This window comes from Pongo abelii, chromosome X (genome assembly GCF_028885655.2).
Source record: "Pongo abelii isolate AG06213 chromosome X, NHGRI_mPonAbe1-v2.0_pri, whole genome shotgun sequence".
Classification (NCBI taxonomy): Eukaryota; Metazoa; Chordata; class Mammalia; order Primates; family Hominidae; genus Pongo; species Pongo abelii.
In genome coordinates, this window is record NC_072008.2 from 36,252,677 (window position 1) to 36,277,627 (window position 24,951).

Consider the following 24,951-nt stretch of genomic DNA (forward strand, 5'->3'; position numbering starts at 1 on the left):
CTGACGTAAAGACCTCTGAGCAGGACATCTTGGAGACACTGACTTTATTTCTCCTATATTTCTCCCTTTCTGTTATATCTTGCTGCCTTAATAGACCACGTGGGCACATCACTTTCACTGATCTTTTTTTTCTTTGTAAATTTAAATTTTAATTGAATTATAAGGCCAGTTTACAGTGCATCTGTGGGCAGGTTTCTTTAAAATGCATGGTACTTTAAACTTTGTCTTAAGAGAGGTCCAGGAAAATGCCCACTAAGCCTCTGTGATTTTAATACAGTGCCAGGCCATGGCAAAGTGAGGTGCCTCTGACGTTTGGGCTGCCACAGCGTGTTTTTCAGTTACTCTGGTGACACCTGTGACCTGAGGGTTATTTTATTCGCGTTAGCAACTCGCGCAGGTTGGGAGGCGCCAATGAGAGCAGGGCTTGAAACTAGCGCTTGGCGTCTGATGGTTGCCTAGCGACGGTCGTCGACGCTAATCCTTGGCCGGACGGATCCACGTCTGTTTTCTGGCTACCAAGAGGGCAGCCATGAACACCCAAAGGGGTTCCCTCACCATAAACGTACACAGAAGTTCCCTCGCCATGAGCATCCAAAGGGGTTCCCTCGTCCCCCGGGATATGGATAGCTCAGGGAGAGACATGCAGCTGCGGGTGATCCCGGCTGAGGTGAAGTTCCTGGACACGATGGCCGGGAGGGTGTACCGCCTCCCGATTACTGTGCATAATCTTTGCCGCTGGAACCAGAAAATCCGATTTAAGGAGCCCATCAAGCCACAGGTGACACACTAAGGGGTGCTGGGAGCGGGACCTTGTGAGAGTGCCTCCTCACATGGCGTCTCTCTTTGCCCCAGGGAGTAGTCATCTGGCTCCTGCCGGGATGGAGGCAGGATTGGGCTTCCCGGGAAACAGTGACAGGTTTCTGTGTGTGTGCTCTTTTTTTTTTCCTGGGAAACAGTGACAGGTTTCTGTGTGTGTGCTCTTTTTTTTTCCTCTTTGTTTTCTGTTTTGTTTAGGATTAGGAGATGGGGAGGGCAGGGTGGAGAAAAGCTGACCTAGAGCCTCCCCATTTCTTCAACCTGGGTTTAGAAACTTGTTAACAATCCCGAAATTTGTGCAACTTGGTTTTATGATTTTGCTGTTGCCTTAAGAATTATGAGAAAAAAATTCTCTATTAACTGCCCTTTGAATCATAAAGTGCCTGATAACTCCAGGAACTGTAGGATTAGTGGAAAGGTTCATTATTTCATATTTTAACAAACATTTGTTAAGCACCTACTGTATAACAGGTAATAGACATGAGGAATACAGAATGGACACAGCCCTGCCCTCATAGAACTTAGAAACTAATGAGGGGGTTTTAGTACAGATCTAACCATCAAGAAAGTTAATGTTCTGAGAGGGTGTTTCTGTCTTCTAATTTAAAGTGGGCAGAATTTTCTCCGTATCTCACTGTGTTATTTTACATCATGTGTGTGAATGGATGGTTATTAGTTCAGTATGATCACATTTTCTCAGGCAAATTTTTGATATAAGAAATGTGATAAGAATTTTTGAAATGTAAGCAATAAATAACTGAAAAGTTCAAGAGATATTCCTAATAAAAAGTAGTGTTGAATACAGCTGGACTGTATGTGCAGAAAACAAAAAGATGTCCGTAATTTTAGATTATATATACATGTATTTCTTTGTATATATGTAGAAAAACCTATGTTAATGATTAGAAGAGCAATGAGAAAAAGGACTTCCATGTTCTAATTTTTGCTCTGTTAAAAAAATCGATGTATTATTTACTTACATTAAAGTGCACAGATCTCAAAAGTAAAGTTTGATGAATTTACAAAAAAAATACATGTGTGTGTGTAGATAGATAGCTAGATAGATAATCTCCATTAGCTACCACCTGGATCAAATAATAGAATATGTTCACCATCCCAGAAGATCCCCAGTGCTTCTTCCTTATAGTACCTGGAGTAATCACCCTGTGGAACTGACCACTATTCTGATTTCTAACACTGTAGATTAGTTTGGCCTGTCCTTGGCTTTCATATAAATGGAATCAGGTTTTAATGATTTTCATATTTAAATATTTTTATTAAAAAGTATATCTCAAGAGACTGTTAACTCCTCTTTAGATCAAAAAGTACTTGCTTACTCCAGGTACTGTAAAATTAGGGAAAGGCTGTGTTATTTCACTACCTTAGCACATATTTACTGAACAATTAAATGTGTATCTGAAAATACTTTCTTTTGAAACAAGCTGGTGTTAATATTTGGATGTGGACAACCACTATTTTATGGATGTTCAGGGGACACTCGTATGGATGGTTTCTGTGCAGTAACAAGAAAAATATTATAATTGGTTTTATTTCAGTTTATATCTAGGATATAACGGAAAACAATTCATTCCACAAGTCTTGACATTGACAAGAGAACATCCAGATATGCTTAGTAGTTAGAAGCCAATATCAGTGTGAATTTTCCTTTGTTGCAAGACTATGAAATGCACTCCTGATCCTTCATAAAGGGAATTAGATAAATAGTGAAAAGTGCATCTTGTGGGGGTGGGGGATAAGAAAAAGTAAAAACAAGGTGCTGTGGAAAGGTCATTGTCATCATCACTATTATAATTACTCAGAAAATGATTCCTCTAACATACAGCAGTGCTTGTTTTTCACCCAGACTCAAGAACCTGCATTGACCCTATGTATTGAATACCCACTATGTGTCATAGATTGCTGGTAGAAAAATAAGAAGACACATACTTTATCTTCAAAGACAATAGAATTGATGGTACTATTACTGATTTTCAATAACATCCTTCAATCTCACCAACACTATCCATCTAAGAGTGTTTTTATGGCTTGTGTGGCCTCTGGTCTGGTCAGACCAGCCTTACTCATACCTGCCCCCTCTCCCTTATGACTCAAGACTTCTTTTTCTTCTCACCCACATTTTCATACCCTGTCATCTGCAAGAATCATCCCTTTCCAAATCCCATCCATCTTTTAAGGTCAATGTGAGTTCTCATTTTCTCTAAGAAGTGTCTTATTATTTTATCTCCAAATTATTTCTGTCTTACTGGATACCATTTTCATTTACAGACATTCCTTATAGTTTGAATTTGTGTCCCTGTGCCTCTTGTTAAATGTTAGTACTGCTTCAATTTTCAGCTCATAAACTGCTAAGAGTAGGGATGGTGCCTTGCACACATTTGCATCTCACTGAGAGTGCTCAGCAATGTACACTTTGACCAAAAGCACATGGTTCTGAAGTACTGGTTTTCCTTCTTGAAACTATAGCTTACTTACAAGAAGATAGTCAAACCTGATATGTGGACTTCCAATACTCAAAGGCTTATGTGGAAAATATTGTATCCCTTGTTTTCCTTCTGTTCTATAAATTGCAGGAGGGTTGAGAGTTTGAATGTGGTAGTTAGGAGGTATCAGCATTGTTTGCTGAAAGCATGAAGCTCCCACATCAGTGTTACTTCCAAATCACTCCACTTCTCTATATCCTTAATTGCTGCAAAGCACTATTTAGACTCAGCCTCACATTAGAATCCCTGAATCATCATTTTCAACATAACCTCCATTGTTTCTGATTGAGGACTCTTGCCCAGGGAGGCTGGCTTATTATCTGCTTTCTGAGAGATTATTTTGCTTATTCTTGTTTCTGCTTGTGTCTGACATATTTTTACACCTATAATGAGCACCTTCCTCACTTCTTCTCCACCTTTAATATCCATTCGCTAAGAGTAGGCCAGGTACACTCCTTTCTAGCCCACAATAATCATGTCCTCTCATGGATTTTCATGACACTTATGTCTGTATCACTCATATGGTGCTTAACTAGTCCCTGGCTTATATTTAATTTTCAAGAGGTTTGTAGTCTGCTTCCTTAAAGAGATTATATATTCAGGAGAGGGACTCTTTCTAGTTGAAGGGGAGGAAGTGCTTATGATTTAGAGTCAGATAGATATGTTTTTGAGTCTTCACTTCCTGAGTGACTTCAGACATTAATTATACTTTACATGTCCCAGTTCCCTCATCTATATACTGAGAACCTTAATATCAGCCTCACAGGACTGTAGAAGTGTATTTACATAAGATAATACATGTAAAATGCTTGACACATTATAAATGCATAATAGATATTATTTCTCTTTTTTCTCCCTTTATTTTTTTCCTGGCATCTAGCAAACGTCTTACTAGAACAAAAGTGTTTTTATCCTCTTTGTTATATTCTTCTTTTATATTTCCTCCAAGTTATGAAGCTCAAATTCCCATGGATAAAGCATATAAAATACACATATGAGGGCCGGGCACGATGGCTCATGCCTGTGATTCCCAGCACTTTGGGAGGCCGAGGCGGGCAGATCACACGGTCAAGAGATTGAGACCATCCTGGCCAACATGGTGAAACCCCGTTTCTATTAAAAATACGGAAATTAGCTGGGCATGGTGGTGCACACCTGTAGTCCCAGCTACTCAGGAGGCTGAGGCAGGAGAATTGCTTGAACCTGGGAGGTGGAGGTTGCAGTGAGCTGAGATTGCGCCACTGCACTCCAGCCTGGTGACAGAGCGAGACTCCGTCTCAAAAAAAAAAAAGTATATACATACACACACGTACGTGCATGTGGGTATATATTATGTATGTATATGATTGAGCAACATTTTTATTAGGTTGTTCTTCCTTTTTTCTGTATTCAGATTTTAAGCTTCTTAGAATAGAAGCCACATTAGTTCTATAAGTATCTCATATTTTTAAAGTAGCCCATCGGCATTTATATGTTTCTTAGCTACCTGCATTGTCAGATTCAAGTTGTGTACTCTTGAAAGCATATCTTAAATATCTAGAATCAGATAGGTATAAACATGAGCATTAAGTCTTTGCCTTTAGGTACATAAGACAAATATCACATGCTCTCACTTATATGTGAAATATAAAAATTCAGACTTGTAGAAGTAGAGAGTAGAATGGTGGTTACCAAAGGCTGAGGGTTGGGGTGGGCAGAGAAAGGAAAAATGTTGGTCAAAGGGTACAAAGTTTCAGTTAAACAGGAAGAATGAGTTCCGGTGATCTATTGTACAGCAAGGTGACTATATGGTTAACAATAAAGTATTGTATGGCTGGGTGCGGTGGCTCACACCTGTAATCCCAGCACTTTGGGAGGCAGGGCTGGTGGATCGTGAGGTCAGGAGATGGAGACCATCCTGGCTAACACAGTGAAATCCCGTCTCTACTAAAAAAATACAAAAAATTAGCTGGGTGTGGTGGCAGGCGCCTGTAGTCCCAGCTACTCGGGAGTCTGAGGCAGGAGAATGGCATGAACCCAGGAGGCGGAGCTTGCAGTGAGCAGAGATCACGCCACTGCACTCCAGCCTGGGCAACAGAGTGAGACTCCATGTCAAAAAAAAAATAATGTATTGTATATCTCAAAATTGCTAAAAGAATGGATTTTAAATGTTCCCAGTACAAATAAATAAGGATGTGATGGATATGTTAATTAGCCTGATTTGCTCATTCCACAATGTATACCTGTATTAGTACATCATATTGTACTCAACGAATATATACAATTATTTGTCAATTAAAAATAAACTTAAAATTAGAAAGTCTTTGGCATTAGGGCAGGAATAGAGCCTGTATTTTGATAATAATATAACACTCCTAACTATAGTTGCTCACTTTATTTATTTATTTATTTATTGAGACCAAGTCTTGCTCTGTCACCCAGGCCGGAGTGCAATGGCACGATCTTGGCTCACTGCAGTCTCCACTTTCTGGGTTCAAACAATTCCCCTGCCTCAGCCTCCTCAGTAGCTGGGACTACAGCTGTGCACCACCACGCCCGACCAATTTTTTGTATTTTAGTAGAGAAGGGGTTTCACCATGTTGGCCAGGATGGTCTTGAACTCCTGACTTCATGATCCGCTGGCCTCCACCTCCCAAAGTGCTGGGATTACAGGCGTGAGCCATTGTGCCCGGCCATGGTATTTTTTTTTTATATGGAGTTAAGATGTATAATTTGATTCTCTTTCTCCCACTGAAGTTCAAACTGATGTTGACCAGTCTGGATAAAGAACTTGCTTCTGGCCTTCAGATGACAGCTATGGTGGAATATCATCCTGATAAAGACGAAGACACTTTTGACCGACTACTTATTTCAATAGAAAATAAAACAACAGAAATTCCTCTAATTGGGTATGTAATCTTCATAGTTCATGCTGACATTTTGAATACTCTTTAAATAAAAATGAGGGTCAAAGTAATATTCTGTATTTTTTCTGACATAGTTTCCTTACAGTTGAACTTAAAGGACACATTTTTAGAAAATTGTAGTGTTTGTAAGAAATGAAACCTCATTCTCTGTTATTTTTATTAAAAAAAATTCAACAATTGAATGTATTAATAATTGAATTTTTGCAAACTTGTATTCAGATTTTAATTTAATTTTAAAGTATTGTCAGGTTCACTTCACTAGATTTTAAATTAGGCAAATGTTTGGTGTCAAAAGAATCAAAATGCTGTTCTTTTGAGACTGGTTGAAAAATATGGATGGATGTAAGTATAAAAAAGAGCTACGTGACTGACTTGGTTGTTACAAATTATTTATTTAACCAGGATGAATGATGATTCATTTGTTGTTTTTTAATATTAAAAAGTATATTTCTGTTCATCATAAATTTATCTATCAAAGTTAGTGTTAAAATTTAAAGTGTTTATTTATATATATACATGTATGATCCTCCTTTTCCCCAGCAGAATGTGGTTTCCATAGGTGTTTTCTTTTGCCTCTATTTGCCCACCACCTACAGAATTAATTTGGAATATTTTCTGCGGATTACATGGTATTAGATATATACCTTTTAAAAAATTCCCTTTTATTCAGGCTGGGTGCGGTGGCTCATGCCTGTAATCTTAGCACGTAGCACTTTGGGAGGCCAAGGCAGGTGGATCACTTGAGCTCAGGAGTTGGAGACCAGCCTGGGCAACATGGTGAAACCCCACCTCTACAAAAAATACAAAAACAAAAAAACAAAAAACAAAAAAACCAAAAACCTGGGGGTGGTGGCGCATGCCTGTAGTCCCAGCTACTTTTAGGGCTGAGGCAAGAGGATTACTTGAACCCAAGAGGTAGAGGCTACAGCGAGCCAAGATCATGCCACTGCACTCCAGCCTGGGTGACAAAGTGAGACCCTGTCTCAAAAAAAAAAAAAAAAAATTCCCTTTCTTTTTCATTTCTATAAACTAAATTTAGATCCTCAATTATTTTGTTTCTTCGTGTTGTTGAGAAGTTCTGATTTAGCACATCATCCCATTTTTGCATAGGAATCAAACAGTAGACACATGGTAGGAAAAAAACAAGCTATTAACCCAGTATAAATATTTAATTTGTGTTTTGCAACTTAAGTAGAACCATTTTGGATGCGTTCTGCACTTTGACATATCTATGACTGGCACTCAGATTTGCTTGTTTGTGGTATGTATGGAGAGACAGGTTGAAGATGCTTCTGTCCTTGAAACCAGAGATTTTTTTCTTGTTTCCAGAGTATATGCCCTCTCTCATCAGAAGTCTATTTCTCACCATGGTTGCAATATAAGGAGAGCACTGCCCCTCTTTTGGTGTGATGGACAGGGTTGAAGAAAGGGGGGTGTGTGTGTGTGTGTGTGTGTGCGCATGTGTGTTATTAATTTCTACACTTTTTTTATCACCTGTGTAGGTTCTTGTATCCACCACCACAGTCAAGATAGTAAACAGTTCCAATACCACAAGAAAATCCCTCCTGTTGCTTTATTACAACTGTATCTACTTCCCTTCTGCCTCATACCCACGAACCCTAAACTGTGGATACTGCTAATCTGTCTTCTATGTCTAAAATTTTTGTCATCTCAAATATATTACATAAATTGAATCACACACTATGTAGCCTTCTGTTTTTTTCTTGCAGCAAAATTTCTTGCAGCAAAATCTTGCAGGAGATTCAGCCAAGTTGTTGAATGTATCAATATTTTGTTCCTTTTTATTGCTGAGTAGTATTCTATTTTATATATATATATATCTCAATTTGTTTAACAATTGACCTGTTGAAGAACAGAGGGACAGATTCCAGTTTTTAGCCATCACAAATAAGCTGCTTTAATATTCTTGTACAAAAATTTTGTGTGAGCATAAATTTTTATTTTTTCTGGGATAAATGCTCATGAGTGTAATTGTAGGGTCATATGGTAACTACGCATTTTGTTTAATAGAAAATCCCAAATTGCTTTTCAGAGCACCTGTACCATTTTACATTTCAAAGAGTGATACATGAGTAATCTACTTTTACGATATGTTTGCCAGTATTTTTTGCTTTCATCACTATTTAAAAATTTTAGCTATTCTGATAGATATTTAATGGAATCTCTCATAGTTTTAATTTGCATTTCCCCGATGGCTAATGATGTTGACAACATATTTTCAGGTGTTTCTTTGCCATCTGAGTACCCTCTCTAGTAAAATCTCTGTTAATGTGTTTTTCTCATTTTCTGATTACATTGCTCTTTATTATTGAGTTTTGCAATTTCTTTGTATATTCTGGATACAAGTCTTTTGATGGTTATGTGGCTTGCAAATATGTTCTCACAGTTTGAGGTTTGACTTTTCATCCTTTTAACAGGGTATTTTGTAGAACAAAAGGGTTTTTTTTTTTTTAAATGTTCAGTGATGTCCAATTTATCAATTTTCCTTTAATTAGTACTGCTTTTAGTGTTAAGTCTAAGAACTCTTTGCCTAATCCTTGATGATAATGGTTGAAGATTTTCTTCTATTTTTAACTTTTAAAGTTTTACATTTAAGTCCGTGATATACATTGAGTTAATTTTTGTATAAAGTGTGATTTACATTGAGGTTCTAATTATTGCCTATAGATGTTCAATTGCTCTGACCAAATTTGTTGAAAAAGCTATTTTCCTCCATTGAATTGTGTACCCTTGAAAAAAATCACTTCAACCTAATCTGCATTGGTCTATTTCTGTGTTCTGCATTTTTTTCCATTCATCTGTGTTTCCATACGTTTGCCAACATCATGCTACCCTAATTACCTTTGCTATATAGTAATTCTTAATATCATGTAGAGTAATTCCTCCCATGTTATTCTTCTTTGTCACCATTAGTTTAGTTATCAAAATATCTCTACCTTTCCATATAAGTTTTAGAATAATCTTTCTGAGCCTGCAAAAAAAAAATTTGCTGGGCTTTTGAGAATAACTGAGCTTAGCTTATAGATCAATTTGAGGGAAATTGTCATCTTTACTATGGTAAGTCTCCCCAAATATGAATGTGCTATGTCTTTCCATTTATTTGGGTCTTCTTTGATTTCTTTTATCACTATTTTGTAATTTTCAGCACAGAGATTCTCTACATGTGTTGTTAAGTGTATTAACTATTTCATTTTCTTTGGAGTGATTGCAGATAATGTGTTTTTAATTTTGGTTACTGCATATTCCTTGTTGCTGTATACAGAGAAGTGACTGATTTTTGTTTGTTGACATTGTATCCTCTGACCTTGCTGAACTCCCCTTTTAGGAGGTTTTTGTATGTGTTTTAGATTCCTTGCCATCTTATATGTAGATAATCGTGTCATCTGTAGACTGGGATAGTTCGTTTGTGTGTTTTTTCCCATTTAAAAGTATATGCTTTTTACCTTTTTTTCTTTCTTTATTTCCATGGCTAGAACTTTCAGTATTATGTTGTGTAAGAGTGGTGAAGCTGGGCTTGGTGGCTCATGCTTGTAATCCCAGCACTTCAGGAGGCTGAGGCAGGTGGATCACTTGAGGCCAGGAGTTCAAGACCAGCCTGGCCAACATGGAGAAACCTCGTCTCTACTAGAAATACAAAAATTAGCTGGGTGTAGTGGTGCACACTTGTAATCTCCGCTACTTGGAAGGCTGAGAGGCACGAGAATCACCTGAGCCTGGGAGGTGGAGGTTGCAGTAAGCTGAAATCATGCCAATGCACTTCAGCCTGGGTGACAGAGTGAGACTCTGTCTCGAAAAAACAAAACAAAACAAACAAACAAAAAAACAGTGAGACATCCTTTCCTCGATTTTAGCTGTCAGTATTTTTAGATGGCCTTTATCAAGTTGAAGTAATTCCCAACTATTCTAAATTGCTAAGAGTTTTTATTATAAAGGAGTGTTAAATTTTGTCAGATGCATTTTCTGTGTCAGTTTACATGATCATATTTTTTTCCGTAACTTAGTGATATGATGGATTACATTGGTTAATTTCTTAATGTTGAATCAGTCTTGCCCTTGTATACATGAAATAAATCCATTTTAGTCATCATGTATCATTCTTTTTATATATCCTGGAATTTGATTTGCTCATGTTTTATTAGGGATTATTGTGTCCCAGTTTGTTAGTGATATTGGTTTATAGTTTGTTTGATTGATTGATTGATTTGTTTGCTTTTTTTAATTGTCATTGTATGGTTTAGCTATCAGCATAGTGCCAGCTTCATAAAATGAATTTGGAAATGCTTCCTCTTCTATATTCTAGAATAGCTTATTTAATATTGATAGCAATTATTTAAATGGTAGAATTCTCTAGTGGAACTGTCTGGCCTGGAGATTTTTCTTTCAGAATGTTTTAAATTATGAATGTAGTTTTTTGATGCTTATAGAGCTATTCATACTGCCTATATTATTATGTTGGTTGAGTTACTGTAGTTTCTGATTTCCATGGAATTCTTCCAATTCTAAGTTGTCAAATTTATGATTTTAGAGCTGTTAGAAATTTTTTTCTGATTATTTTTAAATAAATAATAAGCTGCTGCATCTGTAGTGATATCCTTTCTTTCATTTCTGATGTTGAACATGTGTGTATTTTGTCCTTTTTAAAAGTATTGCTAGTGGTTTATCAACTTTATTGATTTTTTTCCAAAGAATCAGCTTTCTATCATTGACTTTCCTTTCATTTTATTTTAAATTCTGTTGATTGCTGCTCTCTATTATTTCTTTTCTTCTGCTTGACTTGAATTAATATTGCTCTTGTTCTAGTTTTTGATATTGGAAATGAGATAATAAGTTTGAGAAAATTTCTCATTTCTAATGTAAGCACGTAATGTTATAAATGACCCTCAGCACTGCTTTAGCTGTGTCCTACAAATTTTTATATGTTATGTTTTTATTTTGACTCAGTTCTATGTATTTAATCTTTTTTAAAGTTTCTCTTTGACTCCTGGATTATTTAGAAGTATGTTAATTTCCACAGGTTTATTAGGGACATATTTATGATTGTTATTCCTTTCTGGTAGATTGATCCTTTTATTATATATACTATCCCTCTTTGTGCATGGTGATTTTCTTGCACTGAAGCCTCTGTTAGATATTAATATAGCTTTTTGCACTTTTTTTTCTAAGTAAAATTTGAATACTATGTTTTTTCCTATTCATTTACTTTCACCCTACTATGGCCTTGAATTTAAACTGAGTTTTTTCTAAGCAGCAGCATATAGTTGGGCAATGGTTCCCTTCCCCATATTTTCGACCTCTGTCTTTTGATTGTTGTATCTAGGCTATCTATATTTAAGTTAATTTGTATATGCTATAACTTGTGTGCTTGTTTATTATTTACTCATTGTTCTCTTTGTTTCTTATACTTCTGTTTCTCATTTTTTGCATTCCTGTAGGTTAATTGAAGGTTATTTTAGGATTGCATCTTGATTTATTTTTACTGTTTTGTGTGCATCTCTTTGCATAATTATTATAGTGGCTTTTCTGGATACTTCAATATACATACGTGATATAATATTCTAGTGGCATAAACATTTTGTCACTTAAAGTGACGTGTAGAAGCTTCATTTCCATTCGAGTCTTTTTTTCTTTCCCTACTTTTAAATATTACTGTCTTGAGTATCTAAGGGTGTTATGATTCTTGTTTTCATCATCACATATAATTTATAAAACTTATGAGGAAAAATATAGCTGATTGTATGTAGCTAGTGTTTTGCTATTTCCATTGCTCCTCCCCCTCTCTCCCTCCCTCCCTCCTTTCCTTCCTTCTTGGCTTCCTCCCTCACCCCTTCCCTCCTCCCTCCCTCCTGTCCTTTCTTCCTTCCTTGCTTCCCTCCTTTCTCTTTTTTGAGGCAGGATCTTCCTCTGTTGCCCAGGTTGGAGTTCAGTGGTGTCAGCATGGCTCACAGCAACCTCAGCCTTCTGGGTTCTAATGATCCTCCCACCTCAGCCCCCCAAGTTGCTTGGACTACAAACATGCACCACCAAGCCTGGCTAATTTTTTTTTCTTTTCTTTTGTTTCTTTCCTTTTCTTTCTTTCTTTTTTTTTTTTTTTTGAGATGGAGTCTCCCTCTGTCGCCCAGGCTGGAGTGCAATGGTGCAATTTCAGCTCACTGAAACCTCCACCTCCCAGGTTCAAGTGATTCTCCTGCCTCAGCCTCCTGAGTAGCTGGGATTACAAGCACCCGCCACCACGCACTTTAAATTTTTTGTAGAGGTGGGGTTTCACTATGTTGTGCAGGCTGGTCTGAAACTTTTGGGCTCAAGCAATCCTCCCACCTTGGCCTCCCAAAATGCTGGGATTCCAGGTGTGAGCCACCATGCTCAGCCTGCTCCATTTTTTTCTTTCTGATACTCCAAGATTCTCTTTTATTATTTCCTGACTTTCTGAAGAACTTTATTATATTTATTTATTTATTTTTTTGAGACGCAGTCTCACTCTCTCATCAGGCTGGAGTGCAGTGGCGCGATCTCGGCTCACTGAAACCTCCGCCTCCTGGGTTCAATTGATTCTCCTGCCCCAGCCTCCTGAGTAGTTGGGATTACAGGCACATGCCACCATGCCCAGCTAATTTTTGTATTTTTAGTAGAGATGAGGTTTCACCAGGTTGGCCAGGATGGTCTCGGTCTCTTGACCTTGTGATCTGCCCACTTTGGCCTCCCAAAGTGCTGGCATTACAGTTGTGAGCTGCCACGCCTGGCCATATTTAATTTTTATGGGTACATAGTATGTGTATATATTTAAGGTTTACATGAGATATTTTGATACAGGCATGCAATGACTAATAATCACATCAAGATAAATGAGGTATCCATCACCTCAAGCATTTATCCCTGTGTTACAAATAATTCAGTTACAGTCTTTTAGTTATTTTAAAATGTACAATTAAATTATTTTTTACTATGATCACCTTGTGATAGTAAATACTAGGTCTTATTATTTATTCTTTCTAACTATATTTTGGCACGCATTAACCCTGCCCCTTCTTCCCCACCCCCAATTACCCTTCCTAGCCTCTGGTAACCATCCATCTACTCTCTATCTTCATGAGTTCAATTGCTTTAATTTTTAGATCACACAAATAAGTGAGAAATAGAATGCTTGTCTTTCTATGCCTGGCTTATTTCACTTAACATAATGACCTCCAGTTACATCTGTGTTGTTGTAAATGGATCTCATTTTTTGTGGCTAAATAGTACTTCATTGTGTATATGTAGCACATTTTCTTTATCAGTTCATCTGTTGATGGACACTTGGGTTGCTTCCAATTCTTGGCTACTGTGAATAATGCTACAATAAACATGAGAGTGCAGATATCCCTTCAGTACACTGATTTATTTTCTTTGGGTATATAATGAGCAGTGGAATTGCTGGATTTTAATGGTGGCTCTATTTATAGTTTTTTGAGGATCCTCCAAACTGTTCTCCTTTGCTTTGTGGTTGTACTAATTTACATTCCTACCAACAGTGTATGAGGGTTACCTTTTCTCCACATCCTTGCTAGCATTTGTTACTTCCTAACCTTTGGATAAAAGCCATTTTAATTGGGGTGAGATGATATCTCATTGTAGTTTTGATTTGCATTTCCCTGATGATCAGTGAAGTTGAGCACTTTTTCATGTGACTGTTTGCCATTTGTATGTCTTCTTTCGAGAAATGTCTATTCAAATTTTTTGCCCATTTTTAAATTTAACTATTGATTTTTTACTAGAGAGTTGTTTAAGGTCCTTATATATTCTGGTTATTAATACTTTGTCAGATATGTAGTTTGCAAATATTTTTCCCATACTGTGGGTTGTCTCTTCACTTCGTTGATTGTTTTCTTTGCTGTGCACAAGCTTTTTTACTTGATGTGATCCTGTTTGCCAATTTTTGCTTTGGTTGCCTGTGCTTGTGGGGTGCTACTCAAGAAATCTTTGCTCAGTCTAATGTTCTGGAGAGTTTTCTGGGTGGGTCCAGGGGTACCATCCAGGAACAAGGGACTGGGGTAAAGTACCTTAGAAGTCTACCTATTGTACTGTGGCTGAGCTGGGACTCAAACCACCAGGCACTGTTCTTCCCAGTCTTTCCTTCCCTTTCCAGAGGCAGAGGCGCCTCACCCTATGGTTGCCACCACCACTGGCCCACAGGGAGTACTGCCAAGCTTACTACTGATGTTCTCTTAAGGCCCAAGGTCTCTTTAGTCAGCTTGTGGTGAATGTTGTTTGGCCTGGGACTCATCCTTCAGGGCAGTGAACTCCCTTATGGCCCAGGGCAGGTCCAGAAATGCCATCCAAGAGTTAAGGCCTGGAATCAGGGTCCCTAAAGGCCTGCTTGGTGTTCTATACCTCTGTGGCCAAGCTGATACCTAAGGTACTAGATACAACCCTTTTACTTTTCCCTCCACTTATGTCAGGTGGAAGGAGTCTTGCCCTGTAGCCACCACAGGTGGGAATGTGGCTGAATCTCACCTGAAGCCAGCAACTTTCCAAATGTCACCCAAGGCCCATGGCACACTACTTAGGTATCACTGCAGGTTACTTAGGGCCCAAGGGCTCTTTAGTCAGCAGGTGATGAATCTTGCCAGGACTGGATCCTTCCCTTCAAGGCGATAGGTTTCCTTCTGGCCCAGGGTGTGTCTAGAAATGTTATATGTGAGCTAGGGCCTGGAAAGGTGGCCTCACACCTCTGACTGGTGCTCTATCCTACTGTGGCTAAGCTGGTATACAAGATTCAAGACAAAGTCCTGTTTATTCTTGCCTCTTCTCTCCTCGGGGTCTCTTTTGGAGCCATGAGCTGTGCAGCCTGGGGTTGGGGAAAGGGTTGGCACAAGCACTCCCCTAGCCACACCAGCTGGTGTCTTAGTAGGTTGTGTGTCTCCCCACGTCCACTGACTTTGACCCCAGTTTAACACTAGAACTCATCTAGAAGTTGCAGTCCTTGTGGCCTAGACTGCCTTTCAAGTTCATCTATGGTCCTAGAGCATGTTAGCTCATGGTGGCAAGGCTTGCTAGAACTCAAATCGTGACCACCGGGATAGGTGATTCCTCTCTGGCTAGTGCTGGTTTAAATGTTCCCCCCATGGGCAGGCATCAGCTTAGTTCCCCTGTTTTACTTTCTGCTGTGACAAGGCAGCACTGAGTTCAATGCAGTGTCTCACGATTGCTGTGCTCTTCCTCCCTCAAATAACGGATTCTCTCTCCATGCCATGCTGCCACTGCTGGGGGTTGGGGAGAGTTGACAAAGGTGATTCAAAACTGTGTTTCCTACACTCTTGAATGCCTCTTTCAGTGATATGAAGTTAAAACCAGGTACTGTGAGTGCTCACCTGATTTTTGGTTCTTACGAAGTTGCTTTTTTTTATATATAGATAGTTGTTAAATTGGTGTCCTTGTAGGAGGGATGATAGGTGGAGCCTTCTATTCAGCCTTCTTCCTCTGCCCACTTGAAGAATTTTTTTAGATGATCTTTAAGGGTGTGTTTGCTAGTGACAAGCTCTTTTAGTTTTTCTTTGTCTAATGTCTGTATTTCCCCTTCGTTATCAAACATAGTTTTAACAGATACCGAGTTTTCAGTTGACAGTTTTCTTTTTCTTTCAGTACTTGAAAAATATTGTGACACTTCCTTCCGGACTCCATGGAGTCAGGTGTGATGCGTGCATTCATTTAATTTGGTGTTTCTCTATATGGAAGACATTCTTTCTCTCTGGCTGATTTCATGATTTTTGTTTTTATCTTTTGTTTTCAAAAGTTTAATTATGATATGCCTTTACATGATTTTCTTTGAGTTTATCAGGTTTGGGTTCACTCAGCTTTTTTGAATTTGTATGTCAGTGTCTGTTGCCAAGTTTTGGAAGTTTTAGCCATTATTTGCATTTAACTATTATTTCAGCCCCATTCTCTTTCTTCTCTTCTTCTGAGACTTTAATGATGCAAATATTGGATCATTTGTTATTGTCCCACAGGCCCTGAGACTTTGCTCTTTTTTTTTCTCTTTCTCTCTCAGTCTCTGTCAAGTCTGGGTGAATTCTATTAATCGAGCTTCCATTTCACTCATTTTATCTTCTGTTATCTCCATCCTGGTATTGTGTTTATCACTATGTTTTTATTTTGGTTATTGTATTATTCAATTCTGTAATTTCCATTTGATTCTTTTCTATAACTTGTATTTATTTGCTGAGATTTTCTATTTATTCATTAGTTTCAAAAAACCTTGAAATTGCTTGTTGCAGCGTTTTTTTTTTTTTTGTCAGTTGCTTTAAAATCCTTGCCAGATAATTTCAACCTGAGGTTCATCTTGGTTGACATCTGTCGATTGTCTGCTCTCATCAAAATCGTTATTCTTTTGGTTGCTGGTATGACAGGTGATTTTTGATTGAATGCTAAATTTTTTTTTCTGTTATGTTAGGAGACTCTGGGTCTTATTTAAATCTGTTATTTTAACAGGCACACACCCCATTTATGTTCAGCATGTTTTTCTTAGCCTATTTTGTATGCTGTGGTTGTGATGACAATTTAGTTTTCAGTATGTTTGTGATATCAGTATGTTATCACTACTGCTCCCACTGTCTTCTGCTGGTGCTTCCTGAAGGAGTGGAGGCATTTTTTTTTTTCCCAGGCCTGGCTGCCACATGTCTCTTGATAGAGGAGAAATGTGGTAAGAACGCTATACAAGTACCCCCCTGGCTGCCCAGGTCTTCTGAGCAGGTAGAGAAATCTGACTTATGGGGCAAAGAAGTTTGTTGTACTGGGCCAGTTGCTGTATCTAGATCTCTTGCAGGTCCCACTCACCTTTCCAGTGTCCCTGAGTGAAAAAGGAGAGGTTTGAGCCAGCAGTGACAAAGAGGCTTTTCAGATATAGCTGCTTGCAATTGCTGTTTTTTTTTTTTTCTTTTTTTTTTTCCTGGTTTCCTCAAACTACCTTGGTGTCTTTGGACAGAAAACTCCTTTTCTCAGGAGGTGAACTCCTGAGAAAGAGAGCTCTTCTGCAGGATCTCAGGCCTGGAGTAGAAGGAGAGTGCTTCCCCTTGTCACTTACGATTGGTATACCTCTTAATTGATCCCCAGGCTGGCATTGTCTGGCTCACCTGGTGTGTTCAAGGGGGCTCCTGTTTGATCCAGAAAAAGAATGATTCTAACTAGGTCAGCAGGCAAGGAATACTGGGTCTGCGTGGCCTTTCTCTGTTGGTTGGGGAATTGTAAGACACCCTGCTGCTATTGTTCCTCCAGTCCCAGAGTTCTAAATGAGCCAGCGCTCCTTTTCACCACCTTTCATCATTCTCTTTTGCTTGCCTCGTGTACCATTTTCAGGGTTTATAGTTGTGTTTAGTAGAAGGAACAGGAAAAAATAGGTTTATGCTATTTTTTCTGGACCAGAAGTTTGTATTTGTTTGTTTCTCTCCATTAGATTGTAAAATTCTTGAGGTCCAGGGGAGTTTTATTTTTTTCTATAATCTAAATTGTATATACTCAGTGAATGTTTTGTGAATAAAGTTAGTCCAACTGGATCTGAACTACTCCATAATGGCATGACTGGAATGTGATTAAAAAAACTGTGTTGAAGTGAGCACATTTATTTTTACTTCAGAGTTTCTGTATATGGATCAGACATGCAATGATCCTTCTATTTGTTGTGAAGTGAACCCTGAAAAAAGAAGAAAGAAAACAGAAATTACATGTTTGATTTCTACATTTTCGTACATCAACCTGGACTTCCAAAGTGCTCTAGTTGGTAGATGATATAATTAGTGATTTTCAGAGCTGTTTTTATGTGTCTCCCAAAACTATGACCTTCTTTTATATTTAAAAATATCTACGATTTTCATCATTAGTTTGAACATTCGTAAAGAGGTAATGGCTTATATATAGTAAGTGTTACTATTTAAAAATAAAATACTTACATGCCTTTTTAAAATGTATCCGGTAGAATGAAAATATCAATAATATGTTAACAGGTGAAAAAATTACCTCTTTTCTTTTCCTCTTAAATTTGTAGCTCCATTCCATTTTTCACCACAGCATCACATCCTAATGTATTACATTTTTGTGCTTAGAAGTTTTTTTTCATGATCACCAGGAATAAAGTGCATAGGTAATTTGTCTATAGTTTATGTCTATGTATGTATATGTACATATGAACCTATGTGTGTGCATCAAATAAACAGATATGTGTTTAAATATACTTGCTGTAGTCATAAATCCATGCATATTTTAAACAATTCTTATAAATGATATTATTAATGCAAACTGATTTAAACTCCATATATCAAACTAAGTTTGATGAGTTTTTTTTTTAACAGAAAAGCAAAGTATTACTGGAAATATTTATAATCAGATGAATGGAGCATTTTAAACTTTTATTTAGTTAGCATGTTTATGGATGATAGTTGCTTATTGCTTATGTGAATCCCACGTGCATTTTATCCGTATTTAAAATTTTTTGATATGGATGCTGAGAGAAGTTGTCTCCATAATGAGTAGATTGGAATGAAAGGATTTTATTGTAGTAATGTCTCTCAATTTTTTCAACTCTGTAAAGTTATAGGGTAAAATTACAGCAGTTGTTTATCAAGTATTATTATTATTATTATTATTTTATTATTATACTTTAAGTTTTAGGGTACATGTGCACAATGTGCAGGTTAATTACCTATGTATACATGTGCCATGCTGGTGTGCTGCACCCATTATCTCGTCATTTAGCATTAGGTATATCTCCTAATGCTATCCCTCCCCCCTCCCCCCACCCCACAACAGTCCCCAGAGTGTGATGTTCCCCTTCCTGGGTCCATGTGTTCTCATTGTTCATTTCCCATCTATGAGTGAGAACATGCGGTGTTTGGTTTTTTGTTCATGTCCTTTTTAGGGACATGGATGAAATTGGAAATCATTATTCTCAGTAAACTATCGCAAGGACAAAAATCAAGTATTATTTTTAACAGTGTGTCAGCTATGTCAGTTGTATTCCCCTCTTTTAATGTTGATGAAAGAAAATTGGATAAACACATTTATGTAAATAAATTTGTTAGCTAGTAATTTTGGTCACTCACTTTATCAATATCAACACCAATATTTTCAATTGTCCCTTAGTTTGGTGTCCCAGAGATGTTTCCACTCCAAAGCAATGCATCACCATTAAATTAAGAAAAGATGACATCTATTTCTCCTTTTGTATAAATAAATGGGAGAGGAATTGTGAAAAATGGGCTGAGAAAACAAAATATGTATAGACCTCTTTGTTCTATTTGTATCAGCAAATAGACCTAATGAGATAGTAAAATGGGAAGATGCCTTTATACCATTGGAAGGTATTGTTTACCTATTAGGGCATCCCTGAGTTTAATGACCACTTGTACTTAGCCTTGTTGTGTTTGTCATTCTCCTCTTTTCTAGAGATTCCTTACACTATTGTCCTTAGATAGGCACTTCCTCTGATAGCTGACTAGATACTCTGTTGTCCTCAGAGGTCAACTGTCTTTATATGCTGTAGTATGTATGAAGCCAAAACAAGATTTCAAGATTTTTTTACAAGAGGAAGAGAAACTAACAGGAGACACAGATAAATCATTATATATTACCAAAATCTTAACACTGAAGTAGACTCTGTCTTTCTTTTTCTCTCTTCCTCTCTCTCTCTCTCTGTGCGAAGTGTGGAGATTCCTAAGAAATTATTCTTAAGATCTTTTTCTATATCCAAAGTATGATAATATACTTAGGGGTACTTTTTAACCATGAATGTCTAGCCAAATAGAAAATGTATGTAACCTTATGAGGTTTGTATATAAGATGATAATGGATTTTTAAAAACTCGTAGGAACACATGCTACAAATATGCTACAGTGAATTTTTTAGAAATACATATGGAAAATAAATTGTATCATTTTGTACTTACATCTTGTTTTAGACCCTAAATGATATGTTACAGCATCACTGCATTCTTTTATTTCATAAGATTTGGAGACATTCAAACTATTTATTTGGGATGACATACCATGCACTTAGATGCATAAAGTCTCATTTCTTTGTTAAAAATGTAACCCATTACCTTGTTTTCATATCTTCATTTCGTAATTCCTTTTATTGGCAAACATGCCACCAGTAGACCTGTAAATAAACTGAAATGTCTTTTAAGAGCTTAAGTGTCCATCTATATTTCCCTACATATTTAGCTATCAGGCTGTTATGATTGTCAAATTAATGATGTGGCCTTCTTTTCTCCTCCCTAGGTTGATTCCATCCTGTCAATTGGAAATTGAATCAGTAGTTAATTTTGGCACATTGGTTGCCAATAGTAAAGTATATTCTAAAGAGATTACTATCACTAACCATGGCAAAGCTCCAGGTAAATGCTTCCTGTCATATTTACTTACACTTTTAGAAGAGTTGGTATTATTTGAAATGTACACCTTGTGTAATAGATTACCTAATTTAACTGAAAAAAGGTCTATCATTTCAAATAGCTCAAAACCAAAGATCTTTAATAGTATTACTGTAAAAGACTGATAGGCAACAATTCAAGAAAAATGAACCTTCCTCCTTATGATCCTGATTCATACAGTCAGAAAATGACTGGTGAAATCCCTCAGGATAGGAGGCAGGATAGTGTCAGAGAAGTTACATAGTTCAGAGACAGAATTAGAGCACAGCGCCTTATTAGTTGTGTGATCTGGGGTAAGTATTTTTAAGGATTTTGAACTTGAGATTCCTCATTTATAAAGGGGTGCTGATAAAATGTACGATGGTGAATTAGGTACATACTTTGAATTGTGGTATGTTACTTGGCTCATCATAGATGCTTAATAAATATTTGTCTTCTTTCTCAATCATATTCAACTTTAAATTAACGTCAGACTCCCCAGAAGGCTTTTACTAATTCTTTTGTTGAAAGAATAAATGCTTCTCTCTTTTCCAGATTGAATTATTTCCAGGGATTCTTACTGTGGCCTAAGAGTTTACATAAGGATGTGTGTGTGTATGTGTGTGTGTGTGTGTCTGTGTGTGTGTATATTCATATACACACACTTTAAATTGACAGCATACAATAAGCATAGGATTGCTTATCCCTTCAGTGTCCTGATTCAATGGCATGTGGGGTTGCAAGACTGCCATTTCTCCCAATCTAAAATGAGGACTAGCTCCAGACAGGGAGGGTATTTCTATCTGAGACTGTTTGTTGAATATATAAAGTAGGTCTTAAATCCAAGCTTCTATTCCACTAACTGAGAGTGTTCTCTGGGGCCACCTGATTGAGCACTGGGAATTATGAAGACAAAGGCAGTCTGTCAGTTTACTGATTTCTTCTTAGGATACAAAGGAATAAAACTCATAACTGTTCCACATGGGATGTTACTCATCTCACTTTCTATGCTTTGGTTTTTAAATGAGTGCATGTCTGATGCCTGTGGGATTATAGAATTAGGCTCGTTTGTGGCCTGACTCGAGTGTTAAGGAGGAAGTCTCTTACAGCAAGTGATATGGGCAATATGATCCTTTAGACTCTCTAGTTATATTTTAGAGCACTGATATTTAATTAAGGTATTTTTATTTGTACTATTTTACTTTCCAGAATTTCTTTTAACTGTTGTATATTCAATAACCTTCAATGTTTTGATAGCAATAATATATTCCCTTTTTGTTCTAAAATCTCACCAAATTTTACAGTTTTATTTCATATGAAAGCTCTCTATAAATAAAAAAGGAATATGGTTTTACTTTCCATTGAATATTTAATATAGTTTTACTCAATAAATTAGAATAAGTACAATTATGCTGCAGACCGGAATACATTATGTTTTAGGAAAAATACTGCTCATTGGCTATTAGGATTTTGTTAGTATTTTATGTGTATATAGTATTTGTAATAACTTGGTTGGGTTTATTATAATTGAGTACTGTGAAATGTTAATGGCTATTACCTTACAAACTGAAACAAATTGTTATCAGTGAATTACATTTTCTTAGTGTTGACTTTATCCCACATGCTTGGAGTCAAATCAGATTATTTTTTCTACTATTATCAAAATCGATAGTGTATATTACATTCAGAGTAGCTAGTGCCTATAAAGTGTCATAAAGTCCTTATCATCTACAAGCAAAATATATACATGTTCATGATAATAGCAATGTATATTCATGAAGAAAAACATTCTGAAAATAGATTCAGCCATCAAAGTTGATTTTAGTAACATTTTAAAAAAGCATTTTATATGGTGAAATTTTGTAGGTTTAGAGTCAAAGTTCAAATGCTTATAAATTTGTATGTATACTTAATAGGATATTTAAAACTCAACACTTGGCAGATTTAACATTTGTATATCTTTGTTTTCTCTCTCTGGTAGTATCACTGCAGTTATAACCTTTGTTTTTATAGACCTCCAAAGTTTATGTATGTAACAACTCCTTGATGATTTATTTTAATAGCCTCTTATGGAGTAAATGTCCATGGATCTAGCCATATGTTGTTGAGTAACTTTTGTTTCCTCATCCTTTATAGAAATGGTTCCCAAATTTACCCCTGACTGTACAAAGTAGTGCTTATCTTTGCTTTCTGAAGACATGGTCCATTCTTTATGGTGTCTGTAATGTTAGTACTTTGTAGGTTAATGAATTCCATATTTACTTTTATGATTTTATGGTTTGATAATACCACTATTGTTTCTCAGCTTTTATCACTGAAGATTAGAAAAAGAAATTATTAATTTAGCATGCCTTGAATTAAAATCATTTCTTCCTTAATGTGAGCATACTTATTTATTTATTATTTTTTAAAATTTTTGTGGGCACATGGTAGGTGTATATATTTATGGAGTACATGAGATATTTTGATACTGGCATCCAATGTGAAATAAGTACATCATGGAGAATGTTGAGTAGACTTTTTCTACTACAGTATTATAACATAGAACAGTCTCTCAAATTCCTAAGTGAGAGCCTTACACATCATTTCTGAGTTTGAACATCTGCCTCAGAACTTATCATCCTTTAGGTTTATTTGGTCTACTTTGTCCAAAATATATGACCTTTCATTTGCTCTTAAGGCCCACTCTGCCTTTTCCCCTAATCAGCAGCATCATTTATCTACTTCATCGTCTAAAATATCCTGGAATCAACTGTAAACCAGGAAATTTGTCAAATTGTACCAAACCCAGAAGTGGTCCTGGGGATCTTCCTTAGTAACTCACAAAAGCACCCCGTACTTATTCTCAGTGCATAATTCTTGTCTTCAATTTTTTTTTTGGAAACTGATGCCATGGCATCTCCATATATTCTTCATGCATAACATAACCCTAATTTATAGGATTATATATTTTGACATAATCATAATTTATTTGGTTTAATGATTTCTTGGAGTTTCGCTAAAGAGCTATGAAGCTTTTAATGAAAGATGATTAAACCCAGAAGGAACCTGTTAAATCCATATGAGCATTCTGAAGAGTCTCTAAAAATTAGTCGTTTGGAGACATGTGGAGCCTCATACATATTTAGTGTGCTTAGAACCAAGGGAATTTTAAAAAAATCATAAGAAATAGCAATAGCCTGGGGTACATGACAATTGATTTTTTTTTTCTTTTATTATTATTATTATTATTATTATTATTATACTTTAGGTTTTATGGTACATGTGCGCAATGTGCAGGTAAGTTACATATGTATACATGTGCCATGCTGGTGCGCTGCACCCACCAACTCGTCATCTAGCATTAGGTATATCTCCCAATGCTATCCCTCCCCCCTCCCCCCACCCCACAACAGTCCCCAGAGTGTGATGTTCCCCTTCCTGTGTCCATGTGTTCTCATTGTTCAATTCTCACCTATGAGTGAGAATATGCGGTGTTTGGTTTTTTGTTCTTGCGATAGTTTACTGAGAATGATGATTTCCAATTTCATCCATGTCCCTACAAAGGACGTGAACTCATCATTTTTTATGGCTGCATAGTATTCCATGGTGTATATGTGCCACATTTTCTTAATCCAGTCTATCATTGTTGGACATTTGGGTTGGTTCCAAGTCTTTGCTATTGTGAATAATGCCACAATAAACATACGTGTGCATGTGTCTTTATAGCAGCATGATTTATAGTCCTTTGGGTATATACCCAGTAATGGGATGGCTGGGTCGAATGGAATTTCTAGTTCTAGATCCCTGAGGAATTGCCACACTGACTTCCACAAGGGTTGAACTAGTTTACAGTCCCACCAACAGTGTAAAAGTGTTCCTATTTCTCCACATCCTCTCCAGCACCTGTTGTTTCCTGACTTTTTAATGATTGCCATTCTAACTGGTGTGAGATGGTATCTCATTGTGGTTTTGATTTGCATTTCTCTGATGGCCATGATAGTATATCTAGAAAACCCCATTGTCTCAGCCCAAAATCTCCTTAAGCTGATAAGCAACTTCAGCAAAGTCTCAGGATACAAAATCAATGTGCAAAAATCACAAGCATTCTTATACATCAATAACAGACAAACAGAGAGCCAAATCATGAGTGAACTCCCATTCACAATTGCTTCAAAGAGAATAAAATACCTAGGAATCCAACTTACAAGGGATGTGAAAGACCTCTTCAAGGAGAACTACAAACCACTGCTCAAGGAAATAAAAGAGGATACAAACAAATGGAAGAACATTCCATGCTCATGGGTAGGAAGAATCAATATCATGAAAATGGCCATCCTTCCCAAGGTAATTTACA

At 36.9% G+C, this 24,951-nt stretch overlaps 1 protein-coding gene across 1 annotated transcript in view; it reads left to right on the forward strand.

The window, feature by feature from the left end:
• Positions 1 to 486: 486 nt before the first annotated feature.
• The window catches only part of CFAP47 (cilia and flagella associated protein 47), a 466,299-nt gene continuing 441,834 nt past the window's right edge, over positions 487 to 24,951 (forward strand). The window contains exons 1-3 of the mRNA XM_024240715.2: positions 487 to 778; positions 6,054 to 6,205; positions 20,485 to 20,600. Of these exons, the coding sequence (XP_024096483.2) occupies positions 530 to 778; positions 6,054 to 6,205; positions 20,485 to 20,600 (517 nt within the window). The 5' untranslated portion in view covers positions 487 to 529. The remainder of the gene's footprint in view (positions 779 to 6,053; positions 6,206 to 20,484; positions 20,601 to 24,951) is intronic.